Raw genomic sequence first — 21,684 nt, 5'->3', positions numbered from 1 at the left:
CCTCAATGAGCACTTTTCTTGTTAATCACTTCCGTCACGTGTGCAGGCTTTGCTGCAGGTGCATATCGTCCAGATTTGCGTGGGGCGGCCATGTGCACGTCGTGACGTGTTACCTGGGAAATTCTTGCTTACAGAACTTGTGCTTTAACTTGACTTGAGAGTTGGAGTATCCGAACAGGAGCCATCGCTTTGGTACGATTCGGTTTTCTAGGATTTCTTCATGTGGTCGCACTTGTAAGGTCGCTGAAAGCGAGCGAGCGAGGCGCCCGGCCAATAACCAAGCAGGAGGCGTCCGGTCGGAGAGGGCGGGCTTCCTCGGAACGACCCGTCACACGCCGGCCTCCCGGATTAGCCTTTCAGGCCTCGATTAAGCCGCCGCCGCCCGTTTTAGCCGATGATGTCGCGCTTGATATGCCTGCCTGCAGGAAGGCAAGGCAAGGCAAGGCAAGGCAAGGCAAGGCAAGGCAAGGCAAGGCAAGGCAAGGCAAGGAAAGGAAAGGAAAGGAAAGGAAAGGAAAGGAAAGGAAAGGAAAGGGCTGGCTGGGGTGAGGGTTTTACAGGCAGGTTGCTTTTGTTTGACCTCATCAGATACTCTTTTGTAAAACTTTGAGGGGTGCAGTGTTAAGTGACACCTTTGCCAAGTTGCTCCATCCACTCTTATCATTGTTCGCTTTTTGAACAGTGACGATTTTCGGTCCTTTGAAAACCTTCAGGGGCTCGTGCGTTTATGATATGACAACGTACCAGCGGAGGAAGCCGCCTTCTTGGCTTTCCGCCCGGCCCCAGTTTCGAATCGATCGGTCGACTCGAAGGTGACGTTTTGAACGCCGTCAGAAAGCAGATAGCGCGGCTAGCTCGACGCAAAGGTCAAACGAGTGCAAACGTCAAATGTTGAGACGATTGCATAGCTGAAGTCAAAGGTGAAGCAAGAGCTTGTGTTCAATATGACACAAGTGGAATTGCGCTGGATGACATTGCAGTTAATATTGCAGCAGCCGTTTCCAAAGGGAGCCATTTGGCGTCGCCTCTCGTTGTATTTTCGGCTTTCGACGGCGCTGAAACCCAATCCCGTCCGAAGGCAGCGACTTTGAGGGACTTCTATAAATAAACCAGCTGCACTTGGCGATACGGCCCGCGGAATGATTAGCTCATGGCGGCGCGCGTGGCCACAACTATTTGCTCCCACTCGCTCTAGCAGTGTGTGTGCGTGTGTGTGTGTGTGTGAGAAGAATGCGCTCTCACAGGAATCTGCAAAGTTGACGTGATATTGTGCGGGGAGCTTTTAATGCCAATTTGCGAACCAACGTCGCTTGTTAAGCGCGGGGGAGGAGGACTGCCTGTTAAGCTAGCTGGCTGGCCGGCTGGCTGGCTGGCTGGCTGGCAATTACGCCCGCCTGAGTTATATTTGACAGCCTTGACTTTCCATTTCTTGCCAGTTAATGTCGCCAATGACTTATTTGCTTGAGTTGGTGTCGAGCTGCGCGCTTGCGACGCCGGGCCGGCTTTGGACAAACTAGTCAGTCTGTCTGGATGGATGGATGGATGGATGGACGGATGGATGGCGGCAGCCCTCATTGCCGACCGATTCACTCGTTGCTCTCGTTGACTTGAAGCAAAACTCAAAACATTCTTTCATAGTGGTAAAACAAGTGAAGCGTGACTTGGCGTTCAGACCTTTGGCAATTAGTTGTTACGATGGCTTGTTAAAAAGGCCGTGAATAAGTTCTGTTGTTGTCTGCCGCTGACCCTTTCAAATGTCATCACCCCATCAGATGCTTTGACATCAGTGGCGGCCACCCCCAAAAAAGAAAGAAATGAAGCATGTTATTGAAGGCCGACACACCATTTGTATCAAATCGATGACATATTCTTTTACTTTTACTCTAAGTGAATTTCAATCTTGTAAATGTGACCACGTTTTAATTTCACATGTTCTGTCAGTCTCAGCTCAGCTCAGCTCAGCTCAGCTCAGCTCAGCTCAGCTCAGCGCTTCCTTTCAAAATGCTCATTTTCATTTGATTTCCATTCAAATGGGCTGAGAAGCGGGGCCAGAGCATCAAACAGCCATAGGACAAGCCCAATATGCGACCACGTGGTCTCCCTTTTTTTTTTTTCTTCCGCCCAGAAAAAATGTACGTAAATGCGCTGTCACGTTTTTACACCGCAAATGTCCTTTTTGCCTTCAGACGGGGCTTTTTAGAGGATTCCCGTATGGACAAACTACTCACGCTTGAGGTCCTTCGGCCAAGCGCTTGTATTTGGGATGCGGCGAATCCGCTCGCCCGCTCGGATCCCGTCGCTCGGAGGAGCGCTATGGGCTCGGACACCGTGCCGCCCTGAAGCGAAGCCTCGATTTTGCTCAAGATGTCCTCGGTCGAGCAACTAAGCGTCCGTCTAAGAAGTGTCTGCGGACACACTGCTGACCTGCGGCCGCACTCTGTTGCCACGACATCCGAAGCGCCAGGCCGCCCTCCTGTGGCGGTATCGCTTGGACAGCAGAACGTAGAGCACGGGGTTCACGCACGGGTGCAGGTACTGCAGCAGCGTGCAGGTGAAGTAGAAGAGTTCCCAGGCCCGTCCGTGGCGGTAGAGGCCCAGGTAGACGCACAGCTCCAGGACGTAGCCGGGCAGCCAACAAGCCGAGAAGGTGGCGGCGGCCAGGAACACCGTCAGCGAGGCCCGCCGCGTGTTCCTGCCGCTGGAGGCCGACATCACCGGACTCTTGTGGAGAAACAGCGCCAGGCGGGCGTAGTTGAAGGCGATCACCAGCATGGGGATGAAATAGAAGAGCACAAACTGGCTCAGGACCACTTGGTAGTGGTGCTCCTGGATGGTGGGAAGGCAGAAGGTGAAGCTGACCAGGTCGGGGCTCAGGCTCTCCTTGGTGGCGAACATCCGCAGAGGCACGCTGACGAGGAAGCTGAGGGCCCAGACCAGCGCCAACGGCAGGACCGCCCAGTCGGCGGCCAGAGGGCGGTAGGGGTTGGTGACGACGGCGGCGCGCGCCACCGACACGGCGCACAGCGAGTAGGTGCTGGCCGCCAGGCCGAAGGCCAGAAGGAACTGGTAGACCTTGCAGGAAAGGTCGCCCGTGGGCCACGAGTGGCTGAGGGCCGAGTGCAGGGTGAAGGGGATGAGCAGCAGGGTGAGCAAGTCGGCCAGCGCCACGCTGAGGAGCAGGACGTCCAGACTGTTCCGACGCAGCGTCTTGGACTTGGCGAACAAGGTGAAGACCAGCAGGTTGGCTCCCAGGCCGACGCCCAGGATCACGCCGCACGTGCAGGCAAACACCAGACCGTAGACGTTGGGGACGCCCATGTTTACCTCGAGGCCGCTGCCGCCGCCGCCACCTTTCATTTTCAAGCGGTCGCTCCTTCCGGGTGGCAGAAGTGGAGCGACCGCTCACCTCAGCTGAACCCGTTTGGGGTGCCTCCGGTGCACGCAAACGTCAGGGCTCAAAGTGAAATTGCTGCCACGGTCTTTCCTGAGAGAAATGGATCATTCGTTGATTGATTTTCAAATCATGTCTTCAAATTGGAGGTACACGGATGACGTTAGGCTATCATTAGCCAAATAGTCATTGGAACTTTTGTGCAAACTTGTAAGTCTTGATATGATTAGGCTAAGGCTAAGGAAAGGGAAAAGTCTAAGCGTGTCTGTCCATAGCAGAAATCACAAGACACTCACCTTTTCACCGTCCTCGGCCGTCAATGTCAAGCAGCGCTTTGCCGCTCCCCTTCTCTCGGAAAGAGAAAGCGTCCTGCCTGCCGTCCGTCTGTGCGCTCGCCTGTGCGGCCGCGGCGCAACGCTAGCTCCAGACGCGCAAGAGCAAACACGGCTCGGCTGGCGTTGGTTGGTTGGTTGGTTGATTCTGCATGAGCGACTTTGGAGAGGAACGACCAAAGAGCAGCCGAGTTGCCGCCGCCGCCGCACGGAGAGAAGCGCCTGGTCCTTCTTGGCGCCACACACTTTGCTCTCAGAACAAAATGGTGTGGTGGGGGGTCGGCCGGCCGGCCGGCGCTAACTTTTGGATTGACTTTTCCAATAGATAATGCTGCTTTTCCTCTGAGCGACACTCGGCTTGCTAGCTTCATTGTGCTTCCCTGACAACATCCAATTGAATTGAGTTGAATAGAATAGAATAGAATAGAATAGAATAGAATAGAATAGAATAGAATAGAATAGAATAGAATAGAATAGAATAGAGTGGGGCTTTTGGCTCCTGTGCTATTGCTTGGACCAAACTTGAAATTCTTCTTTAAACTTTTCGTGCTCTTCCGCTGAGCATTGCTACATTTTTTGCCTCCAGAAGTCTTCATTGATTGTCATTTTCATTTCTTCCTGCTCATTTTAGCCGCAGATTGATTTTTCCTCTTTTATCAGCCTTTTTTACGATTGCGCGTCATCTAATGGCTGAGCGACCGAGGGAGGGAGGGAGGTAGGGAGGCAAGGCAGATAGAAACGCATGTCCAAAAGTTTGTGTGCGTGCGGGAAAATAAAAAAGTTAATATTTGACCAAAGAAAGCTCTAAAAGAAAGATCATCCAGGCAATGTTTGCAGTCAAAAGAATGATATCAAAGTAGAAAAAAGCACAAGGCAGTTGTTTGGAATACATAATGCTTTAATGCTTGATGAATGATAATAATCATGCACACGTGCGTACGTACGTACGTACGTACGTACGTACGTACGTGGACGCACATTAAGCGCTCAGTGCAAGTCAAGGACGTGAAACGACTGTGGCAGATTTGGTCTATAAAAATAAACTATAGCGCCAATAAATTACATCCGGATTTGGCGGGCCCACAAAAACGGAAACAAAAAGAAAGAAAGCAGGACCATGGAGACACCACAAAAGAACACGGATACGTCGCTAAAGTGCATTATGGGAGTCAGTCAGCAGCACCGCAATACATTCACCAAATAAATATACAGATGAAATAAATTATGGCAGCGCGGCTGGAGAAATAAAACAAACGCGCCGACCGCGTCGTGATCGCTCGCGTCGTGATCGCTCGCGTCGTGATCGCTCGCGTCGTGATCGCTCGCGTCGTGATCGCTCGCGAAATCCAATCGTCGGGATGTCAAATTCTCCGTGATCCGAAAACAGAATGACAAAGTTCCACAACTATGGAACGACCAAACGCCTTTAACGCTCACCAAACGGATCGCCCCACCACAGAATAACTTCTGAGGAGAATCTTTCTCTCCCAGACCTTCCCAGATCGTCGATTGGGAGGGAGCCTGGAGTGTGTCTACGTCTCGGATTCAGCGTGACGGCCGGCGCAAAATGAGGAACGTGCAAACAATTGCGGTGTTTTGCCATGCCGACTCCTGACCAGCCGGGTCAAACGTTTAGGCTGGCCGAGAAGGCGAGGCCGAGGCCAAGGCCCGACACCAAAGGACCGGCGATCATCTGATAACGGGGCGTCACGGATGGCAAAATTGGGCCCGAGTTCAGGTCCGCGCGCAGCCCTCCTTAGTCGCTCAGTCTCGAGTCCGGACGGAGCGGCTCCTCCTCCGCTTCTTGTCGCCCTCCCTGCGCCGGCCCAGCCGGGCCTTTTTTTTCCTCTTGGTGGCCACCTTGAGCGGGCGGTCCTTGTAGGCCAGCGCCTTGTTGGTCTCCTGCGGCAGAACGGGGCCCTCGCCCTCCGACCCGAAGCCGTGAGGCAGGTTCTTGGTGGCCTCCGGGGGCTTCTGGTGGAGGTCGTTGCCGCTGAAGTTGGGCGAGGCTCCGCCGTGAGCGGGCGGCGCTCGCTCGTCGGCCGTGTGCACCTCCTCCAGGAGCTCCTGCAGCCACAGGCGACGCTTGAGCTCCTGCATGCTGCGGCCTTTGTCGTGCATCAGCTGGGCGTGGCTCACCGACCGCCGCCTGCCGGCAGAGGGCGATGTTGGGTCAAACGGAAACGAGGGAGATTTGCTTCGCTCGTCATGCCGGCCGACTACGGCGGCTGGCGCTACGGCGCAAGCCCTTCCTCGCATTTGATCTCACGCATGATCGTCTCTGTGTCAATCATGTTACGATTCCAAGCGGCACAAGACATAGTGGGCTAGACAAGTGGCGCGAGGCTGCAGAAGAAGAGATGAGCGACCACCGTACCAAATTCAGCCGCGGTAGTCAACTCATCTGAAGGAGGTTAAAAAGTCACGAAGGCATCTTGTTACGGCACGAGGTCCCTCCCTATCTTCTGCAAGGAGTGACCCCACAAATGGCAGGCAGGCAGGCAGGCAGACAAGTAAACAAGTGGCAACACCCGACCGACAGCACGCCGAGACCTCCCCACCGAGTGCAAATAAATACGTCTTGTAAATTTGGCACGGCGCAAAGAAAAACATGTGTGACAAGTAGGCCGCCCTCCTTGCTCTTGTGTTTTTATGCCATGGGCCAAAGCAGCAGCAGCAGCCGCCGCCGCCGCCGGCATCAGAAGCGTGTCAATTGTCATCTAATGGCCGCCACGTGTCGCACCGATAAACACGCAAAGGGGCGAAAACACTTCAACGCGATGATCTTCGACAAAGCTCGGACTGAAATGCACTGCGTTCAACTTTCTTTTGTCAATAGAATAGCTAGAGAAAGAAAAAGGAGCAAATCGTTTCTGTCTTTTAACGAGCATACCGAGACGCCAGACAAACGGACAAGAAGGAGTTAGCGGAAGCCGAGCAAGCTACCAATAACTGAAAACAATCCAATTTGCTTGCCACCATATGGTGACTGCAGAGCATGGCGCAAAATATTGACAGGAGTCTAAAACACAAAGAAATGCTCAGACGGGAGAAAAAGATTTGGTTCCTTGCCACCGCTACGATTAGGTGCCGGTGGTGAAGTTGAGCCGGGCTCGGAACAGTAGAGGGCAGCAAAAACGACTTTGTGCTTGAGCCCAGGAATGTTTCTGTCCGAGCCAGACTTTCCCAAGCGAGCAAAGTCACTTGCATTGCCGCTTGACGGCACCGGCGCGCTTATCAGACAATCGGAACCTGAGCTACCGCTTTGGAAGGTCGAAAAGAACTCACGTTCGGCCGCTCAGCGCGTCCGCTGGCCTCCCGTGCGGCGTCACCGGAGAACACAGCAGCAACGCAGCCAGAGTCCAGTGATGAAGTAGCACCACGGAGGAGCACATCCTTCCTTCCTTGTTTCCGGGCTAAAAACTGAAAAACAGCCAGCCAGCCAGCCAGACAGTTTAGTTGGGTCCAACCAAAAAGGGCCGTTGTGTTGGCACAGGTGAGAAAAGAAGCAAAGGCTACTTACGTGACACTTTTGACAGTCTGCCAAAAGCGGGAGCTCCTACAAACGCTCTCCTGGTTAATGAAGCGACGTGAAATGATTTGGGCTGAAAGTTCTGCGCGTATCCATTGGCGTGAAGGCAGCCCGGGGAAATCCCCCGCCAGTCTTTTCCATTCGTTTGCCTCCCGACACTGTGAGCCAGCCGGGCTATTTATTTCTCCCCGCTGTGTGGCAATTTCAAAACAAAAATGGATAAAGATAGTCACCAGGCGGTAGAAACGGCGGCGGCAGCGAGCGAGCGAGCGTGCGTGCGTGCGTGCGTGCGTGCGTGCGTGACCTGGGCCCACCAGCTGCACTTGGACGTGAGGTGGTCTCACCAAGACTGGAGCATCTTCTGCGGTGGTCCGCGCAGCAGCTTCTGAGAGACGCTTTCACTCTGAGTCAGCCTGTGTGTCTGAGAGGGGGGAGGGGGGGGGGGCGCCGAGGGTGGGGAGGGGGGACTCCAAACTCCTCTTTGGGTTTGAAGATGCAGGCACCACCTCGGTACAGTTGAGTTGTTAACGCCCTGCCTCCCCGTCCCGTCCCTTCCCGTCCCTTCCCGTCCCGTCCTCCAAAGTTTGCACTCACCTGCGCTGACAAGAAGGCGGCGTCTGTGACAACGCCCGCCAGCCGCGACCTGGAGCCAAAGGGCAGCAAGTTCAACTCCCGTTATACGTAGGTTCCAAAGTCCAGGCCCTCTCTCACTTTCCATCTTTCTTTGGTTTTGTTTTGCCGCAGAGAATTGCTTGCTCTTCTCAAATTGGTGGGGCCAGAGAGGGATGGGTACATGGGATGATTCCACAACCCTAGTCCAAGTACATTTGGACTGCAGCTCAGGATTCTCCTGACAGACTCAACAAATCTGACAAAAAGAAATCTGCCATGAAAATGCACAGCTAACTGCCATAAAGTGTCTCGTCAAATCAAAAAGGGGTAACAGGTGGCGGGGGGGCAACGCACACAAGGAGGCCCTAACCGCTGGCCCAGGGGAGAACGTCCGGAACCTCAGAGAAAGCCAACCCGCAGGACCCACCCCCATCCCCCTTCTCGACAAGAGAGGGCGGGACTCGACATGGCTCCGACATGCTCGTTTGCCGACGCAGAGCTGGATCCCCAGCCCTCGTGTCCTTGAGCGAGCCAAAATGTGGACGTCTTGAAACGTGTCTAATTGTCAGCCTGCAGAAGTTTCCCCTTTTGCAAATTAAAGCGAGCGGCACGACACGCCACGCCAGCCGCGACGCCCATCTTGATTTACGAGGACGCTGACGTCGCCCGCTCAGTCGGCGAGCGCGAGCGACGCTGGCACCGGGCGTCGGTCGGTCGGTCGGCGTCACGTCTTCCCTTTTGTGGAAAACACCCAGCCACCCCACCGCCGCCGGGAGAGCCAAAGATCTCCGTGTGAGAAAATGAAAAAGCCCAAAGAATTTTGTAGTGACCTTGGGCGTCCGTCCTGGTCACGTCCAATGAGCTTCTCAAGAGCTTTGGGCGGAAAGTCCAAAAAGACTGACGCCGCTGAAGGCCAAGTGATGCGTTGTGTTGTTTTGTTTGCTGCGTCATGGCGACCGCCTCAGCGAGCCCTCCGCCTACTTGCCGCTTCTATTGAAATGCAGCGGTTGCCAGTTTGACCTGCAAGGGACAAGTGATCCTCACATCCCGCCTAAATGTTGAGACGTTTGCAAAAAGCGTGACATGGCCCAACGTATTCTTTGTACATTTGCAAGCGAAAAGACGGCTGCAACCAGGTGCACGGCCGCCCGTCCTGCACATTTGTGCTCAGGCTCAGCCAAGCCTTTTTGCCATCATCTCGCTCCCTCTTCAATCTCTCCAAGAATTGCTCACTCGCTCGCTCGCTCACATGATATACGATCGGCCTCCTCCTCCTCAAAGCGGCTGCTGGGCCGGGCCGCGCCGCGCCGGGCCGGGCCCACTTCCTTATTTACAGCTAAGCTTTTTTTTTCTTCTTTTTTAAACGTTAACCATAAACGTCAGGCTCCTGGAGACAGAGAGTCGGGGAGGTCCGAAACGGGACAAAAGCGTGTTGTCCAGACTCGCTCTCCAGCGCAGCTACATTAAATCATTATTTTTCAGACAGGAAATATCTGCCAATGCACATTTTGCCTGTGAAATATGTTTCTAAGATGAAACGATTCCAGCGCGGCCAAAGCTTTCAATCCCCTTCTGCTTCTTTTTAGCGTTGGTTTTTTTTTTTTTTTTTTTTTTTTCCCTTTCCCTTTGACCTCAGCGATGCTCCTCTTCCAGCACGGAGGCGTTCTTCACGTTTGTAGTAGAAATTGTGAATATAAATGACCATGTTTTGAATTGACGTGATTTGAAAGCAGCCGCCTACGCGGCCAACCGGACTTAATTCCAGCCGGGCTATTTTTTATTGATAGGCTGATTTTTGGAACAGGTAAAAAGTTTGCGATGCCTGCCCCTTAGTGACTGAAAGGACCGTCGGGCGTGTGCTGTGCGGCCGGCCGCGTGGGGCCGCGGTCTGCCCGCACCCGCCCGCGACCCGTCACCCAAAACATTAGCATAAACCTCAGCCGGCCTGCCAAGCAACACACGCGCTGGCTGGCTGGCTGGCTGGCTCGTTGGTTGGTCGGCTGGCCGGCCGGCCGGCAGGCTGGGTTGCTGGCTGGGTTGCTGGCTTCTGGTGGGGCTGCAAAGACGGCTCTGTCTGGTGGCGCTGGCTGCTGTGGCTTTGCGAGGGAGGGCAGACGTAAAACCCCAGCGTGGTGTTTTACGCTGCTGTGGCTTGCGGCCATGCCGTGGCTTGCGGCCATGCCGTGGCTTGCGGCCATGCCGTGGCATGGCCCGTGGAACTCTCTTTTCTGCCCGCGCGCGCTCTGCTGTGCTGTCCGCCCAGAAAGAAGATGAAGAAAGTGTCTGTCAGCATGGATGCGCATTTTTGGCATTTCAAAAGGCCATCTCCGGTAAATCACGGCAGTCCACTTCTTCTTTCTTACTCGGCGGCTTTCATTCCAGCAGACGATAGGTAGCAACATATTTGGCCACTTGTGACAGATGTTTTCTCACCAAATTCCATCAAGCTAAATTGCTTGACAGAATTGACAGACATGAATGGATGGCTAATAATATGCGCGGCTGATTTTACATTTGCGCGAGTCCTAGTAGGTCAACAACGACTCCTGCGCGACACGCTCGACAGCTGCCTCTGGTTTTTCACACGCTCTCGGTGAAGATAAATGTCACATATGTTTTGGGGGACTGTAAAAAAGTGACAAATGAATGGATGGAAGGAGGGAGGGCTGATTGAGGAGGCCACACGCGTGCACGTGTCACGCTCACGGCAACCGCCTCCCTCCCTCCCTCCCTCGCTCGCTCGCTCGCTCTGTTTGTTGACACGAGTTAAGAGCGGCCTCAAATCATTAATGAGTGCTTTGCGTCCAGCGTGTAACCACAGCTAAGCCGGTGGGTCAACAAGGTTGGCCAGACCAACCACCGTGTGCAGAACGAGAGGGAGAGAGCGAGCAAGAGCGAGCAAGAGCGAGCGAGCCAGCGCAACGGCACCACTGCCCAATGGAAATGTGGCCGTTTAGGAAATGCGGTGCCTTCGCAAGGGGCTCGACGCGTTGTGGCCCGTCCGTCGCGTTCCGCCGCCGTTGACCCCGGCTTGCCCCGAGTCGCTGGCGTAACGCTCGGCTGTTTGCGGGCGCAAAACATCCCCGCCCAATGGGCGCGAGTCTAACATAAGCTCGGCCTCGGCCAATTGAAAACACATGCCGGCCATGATGTAAACGTGTTAATTCACTAATGAACAGTGAGTCCATTAGACATCGGATTACACACTCTGGGCGGGAGATAAATCAACACTGAGTGCAAGTCAAACACGGGGGGGGGGGGGGGGGGGGGCTTAGGCCAGGCCAGGCAGCTTGTTTTTTTGTCCGCCTGCTCTTTTCCAGCTCAGCCGAGATGAGCCCGCTTTGCTCGCGTCGCCCATCCGCATTTTCCGGCGTTTGCGCTCCTTTTGGGAAGTAACCCAGTTCAAATACTTCCTTGGTCTGACTTTCCGCGACAATAGATTTTCAAGTAGCGTTGGGATGTCTGAATAACAAGCCGTGCCCCTTCAGCCTCCTGCCGCAACATGAGGGGCAGGAAAGGAACACAATTTCAATTCCTAAAACTGAGACACAATCAATAGTGCAAAAAGAAACAGTCTGGGCATGCACGTTTAGTTTCCACTAGGGGCAGTATGATGCGCTGGCAAACAAAGAATCACATGGATGCTTTTACGTTAGCCTTTAGCATTCATCTTGCGGACACGAATCCACACTCGCGTCGAATCGTCCGTCTTCCCGACGACTCATCCTCACTCGGAATCAAAGTGTGCTGACTCCAGGTGGGAGAGCGTACTTTAACCACCGCTAATAGTATAGAAATAGAATCAATGCCAAATATCTATCCATTCAAATGTGTGCCAGAGCTAAAACTGTCAATGTTGTCTTTGACTTGACTTTTTCACGCAAAGCGGGCGCTTTGCTAACGACTTTCTACTTCACCGCTGCTTGAGCCCAAAAAAAAAAAAAAAGCATTAACCTTTTGGAGTTTGCTTTGTGAGTTGTCAAGAAAGCGTGTGTGTGATTCAGACAGCAGATCTCCTTTCTCTTGGACGGGACAGAACGCGGCGCGGCGCGGCTGAGTGGGTGGCTGGCCGGCTGGCTGGCTGGCTGGCTGCCTGGACCGACGGCCGGCCGACCAACCGTCCGGCCCGCCGGCCAGCAAGCTTCTGGAAACACTGAGGCACGCTGACGATGTTTATGTTACGCCGTCCCCGGGGAGAGGGGAAGCCTTGTGGTTCGGACGGATTACGGGGGTGGGGGGCAGCGTGGCTTGCGGGGCTGCTTTCAACTTGGGTGTTAACGGCGGGAGCAAAGTGGCCGCGTAGGTGCCATATGTGCTCGCTTTGCCGGGAGCTGGCACGCTTCGCCGCCTTCGCCAAAACCAGAGCAAAAAATACAGCCTTTTAGTATTGGATTGAACCAACGGACGCAGGCGCAAGTGGACATTTTGGCACTGGACATTCGCGGCCCATGTGCGGATGTCATTCCCCCTCCCGGGCCTAATAAGGTGTGCGTGATGAGTCTTCTTCTTCTGGGCCCGAGCGCAAACCATTTGGATGGAAAAGGCAGCCACGGCGGCCAACGGTAAAGAACGCCGCCGGCAGCCTCGGACGCCCGATGAATTTCCCACATGACGTGAAGCGAGCGAGCGAGCGAGCGCGCTGCTTGCGAGTCGGCGGATGAGCATAAAACACGTCAGGGGATTTATTGGACTAACTCTGCCGCCGATGACAAATTGGAGCCCCGGCGCCAACGACGCTCGCTATAAATCAACGTATTGTTCTGGTGCGTGTGGGCGAGCGAGCGAGCGTGCCTGAGGCCATCCGCTGGACGTTCGTAAGGACTTCCTTCCTGGCCAACACCTGATGACTGACTCCAATAAAAAGGATCCGTGTGTTGGCTTTCCTCAGCCGCCCGCCCGCACACGCACAAAGCGTTTGCTCTCGCGTAGCCGCCCGCGCGCCGTACCGAGGGGTAAAAGATACTTTTCGAATAGCCAGCGCCGCCGTTTATACGTAAGCAGATATGACGGCTAGCGACCGTGTCTAGAAAGAAATACACGCGCCGCTTCAAAAAATTGCAGCTTTTCACTCCAAAGGTAATAAAGTTTGACTTGTTTCAATAAAAGGCGCGGCCAACGTACACCGGGGCAGAATGTGAATTTTTATGACAATCATAACCGGTTATTTTCCCCCCTAAATATCAGCTGGCTTTTTTTTGCTGAGCAATTAAGTCGCTCGCTTGTCACAACGAGCCAATGTCCTTTGGTGAAGGCGGACTTTTGCAAATGCGGAATTTGTTGTTCGCAAAAGGGCTACGCTAAGCTAACAGAGCTAACGCCACCGCTACCCTCCGACTCAAGTTCAAAATGAATTTGGCAAACTCGGCCAGGCTGAGTAGGCTAGGCTAGGCTAAGCTAAGAGCGCTAACGCCACCGCTACTTTCCATCTCAAGTTCAAAGTGAATTCGGCCAAGCGAAGTCGGCTAGGCTAAGTTACGATCATGTCTTTTCAAATCTAAAGATCCCATTCTTACATATTCTACAATTGAATCTCTGAAGCATTTTGTCAATGTCTGAATGCTTTTGGGCCTCCCGCGTGTTTTGTTTCTGTGGGCGACATGCGGTCCAAATTGCTATGTGAGTTTTGTGGGCTCGCCTGCTCTAAATTTACTACGCGAAGCTAAGCGAGCGAGGCCGAGCTAACGAGACCGGCCAGCCAGCCAGCCGGCCAGCCAGCGAGTGAGCGAGGCCTCTTCGTCGGGTTTGTGACGCATCGGTGCGGTGCGGGGGGAAAAAAAAAGACAACATTTTGCGGCGTGAACATAAAATGTAGCACACGAGTATCAGGTAACATTTAATAAAAGGCTGTGTTCAAATATTAAATGAAGCTCACTTAAATCACTCGTGCGTGTCATTAACTCAACAGCCCTCTCGACTTTATATTGCTTGTGGGTTGAACCCCCCCAAAAAATGTGTGAATGCTAACGCGGAGCCGCACCAAAGGCGACTTTTCACCACCGCAGACAGTCTGCTCTTCTCCACCTACAAGAATTGAATGTGGGGGAATTTTGCATTTTTCTTTTCCTCTCCATTGAGGGACTCGCCCGTGTTAGTTACTTGGCGCGCGGCGTCACGTCGGGAACGCGCCGCCACCGATGATAAAAGTGTCGGATGAATTACGAGAGGCTTCGGCGGCGGGCGGCAGAAGATTTCCATCGCCTCAAATATGGAATTCCCTCTGTGGAGCTTGCAAAAGTTCTCACACCCTCATGATGTAGGTGGCGCTTTTGCTCTTTGTTTCCTGCGAGGGGGGATTAAGTCACCGCCGCAGGTAGCGCAGGTAGCGCAGGTAGCGCAGGTAGCGCAGGTAGCGCAGGTAGCGCAGGTAGCGCAGGTAGCGCAGGTAGCGCAGGTAGCGCAGGTAGCGCAGGTAGCGCAGGTAGCGCAGGTAGCACCGAACGCCCGGCCTGGCCCGCCGCGATGTTTGTGCGAGGCTGTTCCACAGCTCCTGGGTTTGATTGGGGCGTGGGGCACGCACGCACGCATGCAGGAGGTGGGTCCACTGCGCTGCCGCCCTGTTTTCTTTCCCTGCGCGCGCCCGTAGCTCTTGAAAACACACAAATACTTGGCTTGTTCATCACACTGTGACAGCCGAGGTGATTCTGGGCTCTCGGTGGGCCAGGTGCGCGGATCGGATCGGGACGGCGTGCCAAGAAGCCGTTGGCATGGCGACGCGGCACCGTGGAAACTTCTGGAATCTGTCGCCGCCTGGCAGGGCCCCGAGGCTCCCCGAGCCGGCCCGCTGTTGGCTTTGCCTCCAGCTGTTTCTTTACAGACGGCAGCGGGCCGCGGCCAAAATCAGCCCACACACACACACACACACACACACACACACACACAAACACACTGAGCCCGAGTTACACAAGCATGCAAACAAAAATACAGGCATTTTCTGTAATGGTCTTGTCTCTGCCAGGGCCTACAAAAAAAAGACCCAAAAATAAGTTCACACGTCTGTTTTCCTCACACGTCCATATTTCTAATTATCCAACTTGTACAAGAAAATATGGTTTTATTTACAGTGTGTTTTATTTGTTATGGTTCACCACTCTGTGGTTTATTTAGTCTTCAACACACACGCACACACATTTAGCGCCGTTTGGTTTGTGTTTATAAATGCAACATTTGTTCTATTAATTCTGACTTTGGCTGCGCCGTCCGTGCAAGCCAGGAAAGCTGCCTAACTGCTACTGGGACTGTCACTAGGTGGCGCTATTTAGGAGCATATTTTCTAGTATATACAGAGTTGATTTGCGAACTCACTCCATTTCCACCATGGCACATTTGTATTCCTTTCGTTCAATAAGCGATGAAGTATATATAATTCAATTCATTGTAATTCAGCTCATTTGAGAGTGACAATCAAGCTCTTTCTTTGACATCCCCGTCGGATGTGTTTTATTTGACGGCGTGCGTGAATAATGGCCGTGCTGAAAGGGGCCCACCGCAGGAAAATAAACTGGCCATCTTTTGTTTTCCTTGTGTGGTCGCAGCCCAGTCATGGGCGTGAAGGGAATCCTTTCGGGCCCTTTGTTTGCTCATTCATGACCACGGCGGTCCCACTTGAGGGGAGAGAAGAGAAGAGAAAGTGGCTGCAAATCTTGAAGCCAGGGCCAACTCGCTCGCTCCGGCTTTTCAGGAGAAAAAGTACAAGTATCGATTGGAGTCCTGCCGTAAAATGTACAAGGACACCACTTGTGTGGAAACGTCTCGAATGGGCTGCGACCGGTTCAGGCCGTACGGCCATTATGGAGCGCCCTTCGGGGAGCGTTGACGGGACAAGCACACCAGGCTTTTGTGCCGGCGCTCTCGGCGGCGCTCGCTCGCTCGCTCGCTCGGGTCCAGTCGGTTTGACGGCGGGCCAGCGACAATATGGGAGCCGCGCCAAGCGTGCGAGCTGTCTGAGAGTTACCGTAAAGCACAGTCGGAGCGGCGGCAGCGGCGGCAGCTACCTGCGCGGACCACACCAGCGGAGGAGGAGGCATGCTGGCGAGCGGCTGGCCTTGGTTCTGCCGGACACTGTCACCCTCCCTGGCCGTTGATGAATCTGGAATTTTATTGGATGTGATCCTGATGATTAATGGTATATTATCCTAAAAACCTTGGCTGGCTGATAAAACATCCAGCCTTCAGTCATTTCCTGGCCCGACGTGATATTTTTGGCCCTGGCAATGTGATAAATGCATACTTTCTTGCGCCTGATGAATCATTTCCACAGGCCATAAAGCGCCCCTTTCAAGCGCCCGCCCGGGCTCACGCCTTGTCGTCCCCTGTAAACTGCGCAGAGACGTGCGGGCGACCGGACGGACGGCCCAGGTGGTCACGGCGGCGGGCGTGTGCGGGAGGAAACAAAAGAAAAAGCTGCCGCCGCCGCCGCTCTGTTGTCGCCTGTCCCTTCCGCCAAAATCACGCCGCCAGACCTTTTCTATTTTGGCGTGACCCCCATGAGGCCATCAAAACGTCCCACCAAACGCTTGGGTTCAGCGCTATGGGGTCATCAAGATGGTGGCAAAAATAAAAGCCCTCGCCATTTCCCTCCCCACATGCAAGTACATCCATCATCCCACAGATTCCCAGACACCCCCCTTGCCAGGCCAAATTTTGGTGGATCCCTGCTTTTGGTTCACCAAATAAACAATACAAAACCAAGACGTGACCCAAAAAAAACAAGTTGCAAGTCGGGATACTGGTAAATGGAAAAGTCAGAGGTCCAGCAGGAGTTCCCAGCAGGGTGACGAGATCACACACCGAGGTCTGTCGCTGGCCCTTGCCAGGGTCTTAGGGGGGGACTGGGTTGCTTGGTGGACCGAGTGGGTCTGCGGAGACAACACACCGCGGCTGTGTGCGAGCGCACAGTGGCTCCTTTCGTTGCTTGCCACGCCGGAGCGGACCGCAGGATTCCAGTGTTTACATAAGAGCCGGTGCATAAGAGAAAGGCGGACCACCGGCCGCCCGGCCAGCCGGCCGGCCGGCACACCATCGGCCACCCGTCGTCCGACCCCAGGGCTCATCTTTGTTGAAAATGGCTCTCCCGTCGGCCGGCCGGCCGGCCGCCCTATATTTAGCAAGCGGCCTCTTCATTCTGAGAAAGATGTTTGGCTTTCCATTGAGAAGGGGGGGGCGGCGGGTTGGCAGTCTGGGGGGGCTCACCTGTGCTAGCGCCGTGTTTATGTTCACAATTTTCCCTCTGAAGGACGTCCAAGAGATGTGGTTTGAGAAGCTGACGATTCCCGTAAAGGGAAACAGTGAGATGGACCAAAGTAGGGGGGGCCGACGTATCAACGGAAACGCCAACATATCATTTGGCTTACCTTCAATTAGCGCTATTTCACAGATTTATTCTGTACATTTAACAAGTCTATTGTGGTCCAACTTGTTTCGATTAGGTGTAGTTCCACTTTTGACCGCTAAGATGAATAAAAATTGCTAGCAAAATCTCTATTTTTTTTAAGTGAAGACAATTTGCAATTTTAGTCTCGACACAAAGTGGCGGGCCAAATCTAATGACACCGTGGGCCAGAGTTTGAAAGCACCGCTACATCAAAATGCCATCTCGGCATGAAATTGGATCTGTAAACGCGGCCGTATCGATTGGCCATCAAGCATTTTTTTCCGTTCTGGTTCTCATCAGGAGCTGTTTTGCGCGCCCACATCTGTTCTTGCGAGTCTCACCAGCGCTCGGGGGTCCGACTATCGGCCGGAAAAATCAAGATGTTTGCGTACTAATGACGTTCTGCTGAGTCTCCCCTCCCCCTGGCCCCCTTTTCCTGTTACTCAAAGTGCCATTGAGCTACGGCGCAGAGGCGGCGCGTGCGCCTTACATGTTTTCATTTGCACTCATGTATGCCCCGTGTTGGAACAATCCCTCTTTTCATGCCATTCAGTGGGTGGCGAGAGCCATTGGGCATGAGGGAGCGAGCGAGTGAGCCTCCCCCCCCCCCCCCTCCTTTTTTTTTTTTTTCTCCCCCAAGGTGAGCGCTTGCCTCGTGGGAGATGACTGCTCACTGCCATTAGTTTAAGTGCAGGAGTGTCAGTTAACCGACCGACCGACCGACACTGGCACCGGCGATACTTAATGCCAGATGGAGGGAGCTGTCCTTGAAGTCTTAACAAGTGTGGCGGCGGGCGCACAGAAACAAGCCTTTATTCACAGTGCGGGTGGGGGGGGGGGGGGGGATAACTTAGCGAGGTTACCACAAAGTGTATGTCAAATCCCACATCGGGAGGGAAGGAGGGAGGCAGAGTGGAGATTGAACGGCTCGCCAAAGTGGATAAAAACACGGCCGGCGTGCCATGTTGCTGACGGTCATTTTTTTATTGCGCGCGGAACACGGCGGGAATCGAAAACAAAGTGCTGCTTGTCGCGCCAAAAGGCTCCAGCTGCTTCAGAGGTGTCGAATTATCGGAGCTCAGCTGGATACGCCAGGGGGCGGCCCAGCGAGCGAGCAAAACCAGCTGACTTTGGCACATTTGTCCTCCGCCGCTGGCACGCCAGCGAGGCTTGGCGGCGGCGGCGGCAGCCAAACGGAGGAGAAGGCCCTCCCGCCAAAGGCGCTCAACGCCCGCCGCCGCGACAAGTGCTTTTGCCGCCCGCCGCGTGAGAACGCCGCATTAGCCGAGTCGCGGCGTGCCAGGCGCGGAAAGTAACAAAGTGTCGGACGTACGATAACATCAGCTGAGCAAGGACTTTTCTCCGGGCGGGAACGACGAGGAGTTGAAAGCTCCCGAATGCGTCAAATAACTTCACACCGCAGCCAGACATAACTGAACATTGGCTACACCTGCCCGTGTGGAAATGATGCCGTTTTCCACCACACACGGAAAATGCAACCAATATGCCAGCGCCTTTAGATTGAGACGCCCATGTCAGCTTGGGCAAACTAAAAACTTGTCCATAGTCGAAGACGATCCAAGTGGCCCGAGGGATTGAAAAGTTCCGAGTCAGCCTTGAGCCGTCCTAATCATTTGCGCCAAAGAAGCCCAATCCCGTCTTTGGCTGGACAAAAATGAAGGTCCCAAAGACCGGCTGTCCAATTGAGATTGCCGGCGCCGACGTTGGATGGCGCGCTTCCATTGGCGCCACCGGTTTACATTGTGCAGGTGCGTGGGAGCTTCCGCCAGCTTGCTTGAAAAGTGGAATGCGCTCCGAGCGGCCAAAGAAAGGAAAGGGCCAGCGGAGCGGAGCGGAGCGGAGGGAGGCCCACCAACACGTGACACCACCAGGGCCTTACGTGAGTGAGGCTTTTGGCCGTCCCGCTCGGCTAGCGACGTTCCGAGAGCCGAGCCAAGCGCGGAAATGTTTCTTTCCTGTGAACTCCAGAAGCTGGCGCCGGGCCGGGCCAGGCCGACCCACGGCCGAAGCGCCCTGCCCTCCGTTTGGTGTTACCTCCAAAGAGTTGGCCAATACCTTCTTGGAAGGCCATTCTTATTTGCTGCAAAGCCAGGTGGGCCACCCCCAAGGTTCACGTCTGCGTTACGGGCCGGGCCGGGCTAGGCCGGGCCAGGCCGGGCCCTTGGACTGGTGCTTGGCTCCCCTCCTCCACCTGCTCCTCTCCTGCCCCTCCCTTCCGTGCTATCCGCAGCAGGCCTGACAAGAGGCTCTTTGGGTTTCTGAGAAGGCCCAATTTGCCTTCAGCTCCACTGAAGACCTCGTTGGGCATTCCTGTCGCTCCCCTCCTGCTTTAGCAAGCACGGAGGATCTCCAGGAGGACCTCTGAGACGCTTTTGTCATGACAGAATACCCCCCCCCCATGACCGGCTGCCAAGGACAATTTGGCCCTAATCTCAACCCATGACGTCGGGCTAAGACGGACGGACGAGCGACGCAAAGTGGAAGCGCCGTTCCTCACGGGCTCCCTGAAAGCCGAGCCGCCGTTCTGTTTGCCCCGACCGAGTTCAGCGAGGACGCGACAAGGCGCGCGTGCGTATCCAAAGGCCAAACAAAACGGAAAAGGTCCAAATTGTAATGGTTTCGCAAACACGCCGAGGATGCGAGCGGGCCGGCGTCCAAACGGGCATCGGCCGGGGCCAGGAAGGGAGGCTCCTCTTTCTTCTGACGGACGAGTCTACAAGTCGGGAGGCTCCGTTTTTTTTTTTCTGTCGGCTCGTTTTTCCTCTGACGGACGTGTCTACGACTCGCTCAAATTTGGATTGTCAACACGTGAAAGTATTTGGGCAAGAACACACACAGTGCAGCGCACGCACGCTCAGAGCGTCTCGCTCAGGTGCAAAGCGACTTTCTCCACTCAGGAAAGCACTCAGGACTCGTCCGAATTAGTTTAGCAATCAAACGTAGCAGAGTGATTCATTGTTATTGTACGTCTAGGTTGGTTTGAAGGCTTCGCATCCGATGTCATAGTGGAACCTCTGAGGACGTCATCCACATCATCCTGCTTTTGCCTTGCTCCAACATCGCGAACATGAAACATACGTAAATATTCTTAACTCTTTCACGGCCAGCCCATTTACACTTTGACGTCTCGAGCCGTCTATGGCAGCGAATGAGTTAAGTTGAAGCAAACCCGTGGCCAACAACGTCCCGTCATTCTTTTGAGCTTTGCTGAAGTGAGCTCACGTAACGCTGACGGCAATTTGTTTTTTGGGTTTGGAGGGAGGGAGGGAGGGAGGGAGGGAGGAGGAGGGAGGGATGCGCGCAAGGTCGCCATCACGGGAGGAAATGTTCTAACCTGAGTGGGAATGGCTGAGAAGTTGTAATGGCTGACTGCTGTGGTTTATTCGAACGCTCCAAGATCAACTCCATTGAGGAGTCTGACTTCATCGCTTCATCCAGGCGTTGCTGTTTCACTTTAAAAAAAAAAAAAAAAAATTATTCACGTCAACCATCAATGTAACCTTCTGACGGCAAAGTGCGCCGGCCGCCGTGTTTGTCTGCTTCTTAGCGGCTGTTGAATTTGTTCCCCTGGTTTATTTTGCACTAATCTGTCACAAAACATCATATCAGAGCCACCGCCAGCGGCCGTAAAGTGAACTCATTCTGAAAATGGGACTGTTGACCATTCTGGAGCCAACTTTGATCTTTTTTTTTTTTTTCTTTCCAGAGGCCACGACTGTTATGCTTAAAGAGGCGCTCGCTATGATTCTTGGCCCGAGCCTTATTTTCTGTATAAATTACGCACAAAGAAAGCTTAAGAGGTGTTTCTCAAGGGCTCCACATTTGCAGCCTCTCGCTCGCTCGCTCGCTCGCTCGCTGGCTGGCTGGCTGGCTGGCTCGCTGGCTGGCTGGCTGGCTGGCTGTGGAAAAGCTGAACTGTGCTTCAAGTGCTGTATTAAGTGTGGTTTGGTGTGTGGGGGTGTGGTGCAGAAACATCCCAGGGAGGGAGGGAGGGAGGGATTGAGTTAGTGGGGGGGGGGAGTCTGTGGAAAGGACAAGTGGGGAGCCACAATGCCGCCTCAAACCGCTGTCCCCGCAGCCACAACCGCACCACACGGCGCGGCGCGGCCCCTGTGGCGGACTGCTGGCTTTTGGTCAAGAAGGCCTTCTCTGCTGCCGTAAACACGGCTGCCGCACGCGCGCCTACACGCACAACCCAAATTCAAATATTTGCTTCTTTTTTTTTCTTTTTATTGTTAGTGAATGTGTTTTTTTTAATCAGAACTCTTTCATGACATAACAAACTCCTTCAATTGTCCTGTCCGGTCCGGTGTGAGTGTCTTGGCCACCTGGGGGCAGTGTTACACAGATACGCCGTCGTTCGAGTCAATCTTTCACACATTTTTGTATGCGCTAGTTTGTTTACATTGAGGCTGTCCAATTGGAC

General features: G+C 54.1%; 2 protein-coding genes across 3 annotated transcripts; both read right to left on the bottom strand.

Moving 5' to 3' along the window:
- Window positions 1–2,394: 2,394 nt before the first annotated feature.
- LOC125970664 (galanin receptor 2a) lies at window positions 2,395–3,318 on the bottom strand. The gene has a single exon (XM_049723206.1). The coding sequence runs from the start codon at window positions 3,316–3,318 to the stop codon at window positions 2,395–2,397; it is 924 nt and encodes a 307-aa protein (XP_049579163.1).
- Window positions 3,319–4,600: 1,282 nt separating this feature from the next.
- Window positions 4,601–7,686, bottom strand: LOC125970321 (parathyroid hormone-related protein-like). Of its 2 annotated transcripts, none has more exons than XM_049722496.2 (4): window positions 7,560–7,686; window positions 7,247–7,446; window positions 7,012–7,146; window positions 4,601–5,872 (listed from the first exon to the last, which is right to left on the bottom strand). In XM_049722496.2, exons 3-4 carry the CDS (start codon window positions 7,116–7,118, stop codon window positions 5,488–5,490), a joined length of 492 nt encoding a protein of 163 aa, XP_049578453.1. In that variant the 5' UTR covers window positions 7,119–7,146; window positions 7,247–7,446; window positions 7,560–7,686; the 3' UTR covers window positions 4,601–5,487. The 2 variants fall into 2 exon arrangements, with proteins under 2 accessions (XP_049578453.1, XP_049578454.1); XM_049722497.1 differs by having other exon boundaries at window positions 7,570–7,645.
- Between the last annotated feature and the right edge of the window lie 13,998 nt (window positions 7,687–21,684).

Source organism: Syngnathus scovelli, chromosome 6 (assembly GCF_024217435.2).
Source record: "Syngnathus scovelli strain Florida chromosome 6, RoL_Ssco_1.2, whole genome shotgun sequence".
In the NCBI taxonomy this organism is placed as follows: domain Eukaryota; kingdom Metazoa; phylum Chordata; class Actinopteri; order Syngnathiformes; family Syngnathidae; genus Syngnathus; species Syngnathus scovelli.
Note: the sequence above shows the minus strand (reverse complement) of the source record. Positions and strands in the feature narration are given on the sequence as shown.